Raw genomic sequence first — 8,895 nt, forward strand, 5'->3', positions numbered from 1 at the left:
CCCCCAGGTTGGCCATGCGTGGCCGTCGAGAAGGGCTATTCATGAAAAGAGGACGTTGGTCCGTCTCGACCCGCCGGCCAGTGTGGCGGCGAAGGGGGCGTGGGTGAGCCGACAGAGACAGCAATGGGTTGTGACAAGCACGTGCGGGTGGGGGGCGACCGTGCCGCTGCGAACCAAGCGCGCGCATTGGTTGACTGTGGTGTGCATGAAGAGCGTATACTTACACTAGCAGGCAGAGAATGCAGCGCCGTAGGGTAGAAGGCGTAGGGTGGCGACAGCGGCGGCCTCGTGGCAAGTAGGGACGAGGGCTGTTGAGTGGTGAGGGTATGCTAGTATGCTAGTCGCTGCTACTACGTAGGCGTGGCCGTGTAGGTACGTGGCGCAGACTGCTGGCTTGGTTGCTGGCCTGCTGGTCTGCTGGCCGGTTAGCTGGCCTGGCAGCTCTCTTGCACAGGGCAAATGCATCGTGTCGTGCCCAGCGCCGGCTCTCGGCCTTGGTAGTGCACTAGGCGTGTGAATAGCTGTCAGCACGCCCGCTGGCGGTTCGCGCCATGGTGGAGATTTTCTACGCGACATGGACGACGACGGCCTCGGCAGCGTGAGGAACATGTCAAAATGAACCCAGGGGTGCATCAAAGCCGTTTTACCTGAACAGATGAGTGCGATCTCCGCCAGGATATGTGATGAAGTTGACTCGCTTGGACGACGGTTTTGGTGTTGGCCTCGAGGCTAGAGCCGCACATGTCATCGGCCGGGCATGGCGTCGGGGCCTGCACAGTTCCTGCAGAAGAGGGCGCGAAAGAGGGATGAGACAGACGGGTGTGGCGGGTGATAGTGCGTGTGAGAGGGAAAGAGAGTTGGAGAGAGGGAACCATGGTGTTTGATGGAGTCGTCGCGCGTCGCGCATTGCCCGTCGGCCCATCATGGCATCGTCATTGTCATTGTCATCATCATCGTCATCGGTATGGTCAGTAGCAATCATAATCATTCTCATGGCCGTGTTGGCCGTGGGCAGTTAGTGCCTGTGGCGCGGCGTCTGCGTGTGTGTGGATCGCCAGGCACCGTGGCCTGATTGGCACGCGCAGGCGAGGGTGGACATGGATTGATACAGCGTGGACAGTATGAGTAGTAGAATTCGAAGCAGCAGCACACAAGCACGGCCGGGAGTCGGCACGCGTGAGAGGGCGTGTGCAGGCTGGGCGGCGGTGCCGATGTGGGATGGCGATGCGTGGTCGGGATAGGATGGATGGGCAGTCTGGCGAGGGTGGGCTGAGGGGCCTTGGTTTCATGGCGCTTCCAGGCACGCGGGCCTGAGTGGCCAGCATTCGCAGCCTCCGCCGCCCCGTTTCACCCGCTAGCAGCTGGTCGGACCAGGCAAAGCCAATCGTCCGCCTGGCCCCGGCGCCTCCCCCTGGTCGCTGCCGGCCAGGCCACCCCCTCGCGCGAACCTCATATCCACTGTTTCCCTCGCTCCCCCTCTGACCTCACGCTCGCCGTCCCTGCTGTCTGGCTCTCTGCCCACATTCGTTTCCACTGTTCCTCACTCGCTACGGGAACCAAAAAACACCCTCCCTGCCAACTGTTGCTTGCTTTAACTTCACCCAACCCCCGTCGCCCGTCACACCATCCCAGACCCCATTCACCCCAACCGCGCCGTTGCGACTATCAATCTCTTCAACACACTCACAACACACACCCTCGTTCATTCACGCCCGATACTGTGCAGGCCACTCCCGCCCCTCTGACACCATTGTGCATACACGACCGCTGCGAGCCCACTACCATTTGTAATGCATTTCCTGTGACCACGCTTGTCCTTCTCCCATTCCGCCAACGCCTATCGCTTCGCCTCTCGACTACGAAGCGCCCGTGGGACCACCTAGCTACACAGCAACCACATTCACAACAACACCAACCCTCACTCACGAGCACCTGGTAGTGCGCCTCAACGCTCGCTCATCGCGCAATTCCTCCCCCTTACTATCCGCCAACATGTCTCTCTCCGCTCCCGCTGCCAAGCGCCATCTCCTCTCCAACTGGAATGCCGCCCAGTTTGAGGAGCTCAAGTACTCGTATGGCCTCACTGGTGTGGACCAAGTCGGCAACTTCATGTGGGTCGACACCTTCCTCTACATGCTCGTAGGCATCTCTGGCATGCTCCTCATTCTCCGCATCTCCAACATGGTCTGGAAGCACAGCCGACACATCACCGCAATGGGAAACCCACGCCAAAAGTACTGGGAGACCAACCGAACAAGCTGGTGGCCCTGGCTAAACCGCCATATCCTCGTCGCCCCGCTCTGGAAGAAGAAGCACAACGCCCAGTTCCAGATCAGCAGCGCCATTGACAACGGAACCCTCCCTGGACGATGGCACACCATCATGCTCTTCATCTACGTCGGCCTCAACGTTGCATGGTGCCTTGCTCTCCCCTACGACGTCCTTGACTACAAGGAGACGCTCGCTGCCCTTCGCGGACGCTCTGGAACCCTCGCCGCCCTCAACCTCATCCCCACTGTCCTCTTCGCCCTCCGCAACAACCCCCTTATCCCTCTTCTCCAGGTCTCGTACGATGATTTCAACCTTTTCCACCGCTGGGCTGCCCGAATCACCATTGCCGAGGCCATTGTTCACACTGCCGCTTGGCTGTACAACACCAAGGCTGGTGGTGGATGGCACGCCGTCGTAGCTGCTCTCCACACCGAGGGCTCTTACGGATGGGGCATGGTCGGAACTGTCGCCTTCACCTTCATCGGCATCCAGGCCTGGTCACCATTCCGTCACGCCTTCTACGAGACCTTTCTCAACATCCACCGCGTCATGGTCATTGCTGCTCTCCTCGGCTTGTACAAGCACTTGGAGCTGCACACTCTCCCCCAGGTCCCATGGATGTACCTCATCTTCATCTTCTGGGCAGGCGAGTGGTTCCTCCGCCTATGCTCCATCTGTTACTACGGCTTCAGCCTCAAGCAACGCTCGTCCATCACCGTCGAGGCCATGCCTGGCGAAGCTGTCCGTCTAACCATCAACATGGTCCGCGAATGGACCCCCCGTCCCGGATGCCACGTGCACATGTGGATGCCTCGCCTCTCCCTCTGGTCCTCGCATCCATTTTCCGTCGCCTGGGCTGCGACCCTGACCGATGAATCCAAAGAGATGACGCTTCCCACTCTGGAAGGCGACGTCACCATGATCAATGGCCAACCCAGGAAATCAAAACAAATCAGTCTCATCTGCCGTGCCCGTACCGGACTCACCCGGCAAATGTACGAAAAGGCAAGCAAGAGCCCCAACGAGCAATTCACCACATGGGGCTTCATTGAAGGCCCATACGGCGGCCACCACAGCCTTGACTCGTACGGTACTTGCGTGCTGTTTGCCGGAGGTGTAGGCATCACCCACCAGGTCATGTACCTCAAGCACCTTGTCAATGGCTTCAACAACGGCACCACTGCCACCCAAAAGATTGTCCTCATCTGGACAGTACCCACACCCGACTGCTTGGAGTGGGTGCGCCCATGGATGGACGAAGTCCTCCGCATGAAGGGTCGCAAGCAGTGTCTCCGCATCAAGCTCTTCATCTCCAGACCAAAGGGTCGCGTCGAGAGCAGTAGCGACACTGTCAAGATGTACAGCGGCAGGCCTAACATGAGGAGCTTGCTGGAGGAGGAGGCCAAGCACCGCGTCGGTGCCATGGCCGTGACCGTGTGCGCGTCTGGCGGCATGGCCGACGGTGTACGACACGCAGTGCGGCCACTGCTTACCGAGGGTTCGGTTGATTTCATAGAGGAAGCCTTTACGTATTGAAGCGTTGTATTGCACGTCTAATCATGTCACATGTCGTCTTTTGAGAAACCGCTCATTACATCACTTCGCTGGCCTACTCTTACAAACGCAATCCAGGCAATCGCTTGGTTGCACCCGCACCCCTAGGCCCTCCGCTGACCCAAACTGGCGCCGCACTAGCTTGATACGCAAGGCTAGCACGACCATGGGCAAGCCAAACAACAATGCGCGCGCTCACCCTCAACATCGACACAGTCGACTGCCTGTATCTATATCAAAACACATAAACTCTTTTTTCCTTCTTCCATAACTCTTGGGTTATCTTTTTGTCCTTTTATTTTCTTTTCTTTTCTGTACATACACCTCCTTCGTAATCATTCATCCTGTTTTCTACCCACACTCACGCTGTCATGTCTCTCCTTGAATCTTTTGATCATTGTTTCATCTACAAGCGCAAAACTTGCATCATCTGGGCGTTTCTTCCTTTTTCGTTTTCTCAGTTAGTCAGTCTTTATGGCGCCCTTTTTTGCATGCAAAAGACAGGGTTGCGAAGAAGAATCTATACTAGACACCTGGATCTAATTCCAACAAAACAATCTCGTTCCACAAAAAAGCAAATCTGTCCCCCCTTGCAATCGCATTCAACAATGCGCGTCGTGCGTAGTGTATTTTTTTTTCTCCCGCAAAACATCTACAGTGTAATGTATAGTGTAAACCAATATACCTAGTGTGACAACAAAACATCGGATCCGATCGGATCGGAGTGTACACCCAAATCTATGGCAAAACCTCGGCTTGATCTCCGTCCCCTTGTTGTTAATAATACGAACAAGTTACTATAAACATCACCATCATGGAAAACCCTTGAAAGGGATTCCCCAGTCACATATGACACACCCCCGGAGCGCACGCACGCTCTAAATTCCGGCATTAATGCACACAACAAAACACCGCCTCAACAAGAGATCCGGTGTCTCTACTTTCACCGCTCGCGAATTTTAGTCACAACGGGTGAGAACGTCTGAAGCTTTCTAGCAAACTATGCAAGCCGCCCCGGTGTTTGGGCAAATCGAAAACACACCCCACTTGAACTAGCTAGGTGTAAGTTACGGGTAGTATTAGCAAAAAGGGCAAAGGCAAAGCATAGCAAAAGCACGTCAACAAAATTGCGCCCGAAGCGCCGGAACGCCGCAAAACGTGGCGGTCAGCCGTTCGTGGCGCTGCGCCCCCGATTTAGCATCCCCACTTCCGGGCGCTTGATTGGGCCATGGGGGCGCAGGCGTGGCGTTTGGCCTTGTGGCCTTCCTAGACGCTGTCTGGCTGCGAGCTTGCGAGTGATGCGACTCTCTCCACCTTTATTCGGTTTAGACCGGCCAAGAGTGGCGGTGACTGACGACGACGACGGGACCCGGTGTGGCTGTGATTGTGGGGCGCGTTTATGCGCCTCCGGACGACGTAGCCATGGTGTGCTTTCTTTGGAAGGTTTGGGCGGGTGGGGTAAAGAAGGAGGGGTTGGAATATAAGAAAGCGCTCGTCTGGCGAAGGTGACACGTGTGAGCTTTCGTTTCCTTCTTTCTATCCTATACTTACGGTTAAACAAGAGACAGATTGCATTGTCACTTTGTAAACTCTTTTTCTTACCTTTGTCCCCATTGACCAAGACAAGGTCAGACCGCATCTACGATTAAGTTTTTTTGCTTTCCCTGTGAAACCGATTCAACGGTTCCGCATACTACCACACGTTTTCATTCGTTCCGGTAACCCGGTTTTCGATTGAGGAGAAAGAAAGACTTTGGGTACGAAATCGGAGACGAGAAGTAACAAAGCAAAAAAAGAAATAAGGAAGCATGTCTGGATACGGGTACAACCAAGGTGGAGGTGGAGGATACGGACAGAATGAGTACAATGGCGGACAAGGCGGATACGGGCAACAGCCTCCTTACCAGGGAGGAGAAGCCAGTCAGTACTATGGTGGCGGTGGACAAGGAGGACCACCACCTCAAGGTTATCCCCCACAACAGGGCGGATACCCACCGCAGGGCGGATATGATGCCAATGCTCCTCCTCAGTACCAGCAGTACCCCTCTACCGCCACGCACTCGTCCAACTCCGGCCGCAACTCGCACAACCAAGGCTACCAGAACCAGTATGGCGGAGAAGGTGACCCAGAGGGTGAACGTGGTATCATGGGCGGCCTTGCTGGTGCAGCAGCAGGAGGCTACGGCGGCCACGCCCTAGGCGGCAAATCTGGTCACGGTACCGCCGGCGCCATTGTAGGAGCCCTCGCCGGTGCCTTTGCCGGCCACAAGACCCAAGACGCCGTCGGAGAGCGATGGGACGAGCACAAGGAAAAGAAGAAGGAAGAAGAAGAGCGACGCCGCTGGGAGGAAGAAGAAGAACGCCGTCGTAAATACGGCGGAGGTGCCGCTGCCGGCGCTGCCGCCGGCGCCGGCTTCGCACATCATCAATCGCACGACCAAGAGCGCTCTGCCGGCGACTTTGGCGGCAACTTCTCTGCCTCGTCCCAAGACATCCGTCTCGACGCCCACGGCGACTACGTCTTGCACGCCCAGTGCCGCCGCACCGACGGCTCAGTCCAAGCCTCGTCTATTGCGCTGAACCGCTACCTCGCCAACGACGACGGTTCCTTCCGCTGGTCCGGCTCCTCGACCGACCGCAGCTCCGGTAGCGAAAACACCTACACCGTCCAGCAAGGCGACACGCTCCGCGCTATTGCCTCGCGCTACTCGCACTGCTCCTTTGATGAGCTCGCCAGACACAACAACATTTCCAACCCCGATCAAATCTGGCCAGGCCAGAACTTGAGGATTCCAACCGGAGGCGGTGGCGGTGGTAGCTCTGGTGGCTTTGCGTCGTCGGCAAGGAATGTGAGGTTGGTTGGTGGCGGGCAGAGGCTCGAGGCTGAGCTCGAGAGTCGTGGGGAGTGGAGGCGTAGGGAGATTAATCTTGATGAGAGGATTAGTAACCGGGATGGGTGTTTGGTGTTTGTTTAGGTACATTCACCAAATATTCGTGGATTACAAGTCTCATAGAGAGATGGATGGATGAGAGGGGTTAGGGAAGACAAAAAGGTTGATGTTGTCTAGGAAGCTTTATGAATATCATGCATATGTTAAATTGTTGATTACTTCTTCAATACCCCTTCCCTTTACTTGCTCACTTCATCGGCATCCATATACAGGACTGTGTAATCCATCTAGCACTTCTTCATCCTAAACTCTCCCCCGCCTAATCCTTACAACTCATACCCCGCACAACCTCCGTATCCACCATCAAGCTCAACTTCACTAACCCCGTAATCATAGCGCTGTCTTGGGTATAATCCAGAAAGGCCCAGGGACTACTTCGTTCTGCCAAATTGAATCATACGGGCATCGTAGCAGCATAGTCGTTGGCAGAATTCCTTCCCATCGACCTCGCTCATCGCACTCCATCTTTCCTTCTAACTACTCGCCACATTCCTTTTCTCGCTGCCCAGAAACTAACCTCGGCCGCGCAGTATTCGCAGCATCGCCATTGGCCTTCTGCTCCGCATTGAACAATTGCACCGTAAGCGCTTGCTGGGGGTGCTTGAGCGCGGGTTTGCTGAGGAAGGATGTCAAGTTCCCCGAGAGGAGTTTTGAGCGGGATCCGCTTGTTGCTGCGGGGATTGTGTTTGATGAGTTCATGGTGTTATAATTTTTTTTCCCATGCGTTGGAGAGATAGGTATATATGCAGTAAGATGTGGAATCAATGGGTCATGAAGTTTATGATTAGTGTAGTGTACAGCAGGTTGTTGGAATAGACATATACATAAATAGCAAGAAGTGAAGAGAAAAGAAAGGTCATCTGCGCCTACATCTTGCACAGATCCCGGACTTGTCTTGCATCCCAAACATCATTGTGGAGAAGAAGTTGCGTAGGCCATGCAACTTTTCGGCCTTGTTAACGGGGGGTTCTCATGTTAGGGTTTTACTTTTCCGTGTCGTGGTATGACGTATAACCAACCTACCGCATTAGGCAAGAACAAAAAGTGAGCATCGAACACTGTCTCGCACTTGACCGTTGAGATGCAACAAGGTCCTGGAAATTAGCCTTGGCAGCATCATCCCGGACAGTCGAGCTCGTCGGTGCCAAAAAAGGAAATGCAGGGACGGAATGAGTTTAGCGGAGCAACCGCTCTTCCGGGCTATATTGGGGTTATAGTCCGGGATGTCACCTATGTGGCCGATGGACAGCCGAATGATGTCTCCATGTTGCACATCACGCATAGCATAGCGAGCTGATCTCCATATATGTTCACTTTGAACACACACACAGAGAGAGAGCGTCTAGTCGATCATCGTACCTCTCTTTAAACGACAGCCCATTCCTAACGATACTACTTACTAACATTTAATTACCAAATACGACAACCCCGACCCTTTTTTTCCTTTCTTCTCAGGAGTAGAATGTCACCACAGCCACGATCTGGGCGACCAGTCTGACCGTCTAAAAAAAAAGGGGGGGGCGGCACCAAGGGCTACGAACACGCGTCTCCCATAAAGCAAACCACCGAGATAAACACACACAAACACATGCGCGCGCGCTCGCGAATGATAAACGCCCTGGTTCAATAAACTCTTTTTTTTCGTTGATAGCCTTGTTGCCAAGACGATCGCAATGATAGAGTAAGCATTACTGTACCTGATAATCCCCCCCTCCCTCCCTCCCTTTTTTTGTAAACCCCGGATTTCCCGAAGAAAAACAAGGTCTCTTGCCAGTTCTTTAATTATGAAATGACTCCCGGATATTTGTTTTCGTCCGGTCAAAGGGGTACAAAAAGTGGTCACCTCGCGACTGTGAGTGGGTACAAAGGGGAAAAAAAGGGCATGTTGGTCAATACGGAGGTGCCTTTCAAAAGTATTGTCTGACGCTAATCTCGGCGCTTCGGTGCAACTCTTCTTGGCGCAACTCCCACCTTTGAGCTGAGGGGCTGTCTAATCAGTCTACCTACTACTACGTAGCTATCTTTTTTACTATGGCTCCTTATACTGATGTATATACCCGTACCTTAGTAATCGCGTTAAAGTCACCTCCTATTGGCAAAAATACGTCACAAGTCTCTG

General features: G+C 54.3%; 3 protein-coding genes across 3 annotated transcripts; 2 read left to right on the top strand and 1 right to left on the bottom strand.

Moving 5' to 3' along the window:
- Window positions 1-35: 35 nt before the first annotated feature.
- On the bottom strand, window positions 36-875 carry COCVIDRAFT_18713 (hypothetical protein; the record flags this gene model as incomplete). The annotated part of the gene is made up of 3 exons (XM_014697922.1): window positions 36-194; window positions 225-308; window positions 648-875. 3 exons carry the CDS (start codon window positions 873-875, stop codon window positions 36-38), a joined length of 471 nt encoding a protein of 156 aa, XP_014553408.1.
- Window positions 876-1,992: 1,117 nt separating this feature from the next.
- On the top strand, window positions 1,993-3,807 carry COCVIDRAFT_18714 (hypothetical protein; the record flags this gene model as incomplete). The annotated part of the gene is made up of 1 exon (XM_014697923.1): window positions 1,993-3,807. The coding sequence occupies one exon, from the start codon at window positions 1,993-1,995 to the stop codon at window positions 3,805-3,807; it is 1,815 nt and encodes a 604-aa protein (XP_014553409.1).
- Window positions 3,808-5,633: 1,826 nt separating this feature from the next.
- COCVIDRAFT_107679 (carbohydrate-binding module family 50 protein) lies at window positions 5,634-6,800 on the top strand (the record flags this gene model as incomplete). Its single annotated transcript, XM_014697959.1, has 1 exon — window positions 5,634-6,800. The coding sequence occupies one exon, from the start codon at window positions 5,634-5,636 to the stop codon at window positions 6,798-6,800; it is 1,167 nt and encodes a 388-aa protein (XP_014553445.1).
- Between the last annotated feature and the right edge of the window lie 2,095 nt (window positions 6,801-8,895).

The sequence above is a fragment of the Bipolaris victoriae genome (genome assembly GCF_000527765.1).
Source record: "Bipolaris victoriae FI3 unplaced genomic scaffold scaffold_87, whole genome shotgun sequence".
Lineage (NCBI taxonomy): Eukaryota > Fungi > Ascomycota > Dothideomycetes > Pleosporales > Pleosporaceae > Bipolaris > Bipolaris victoriae.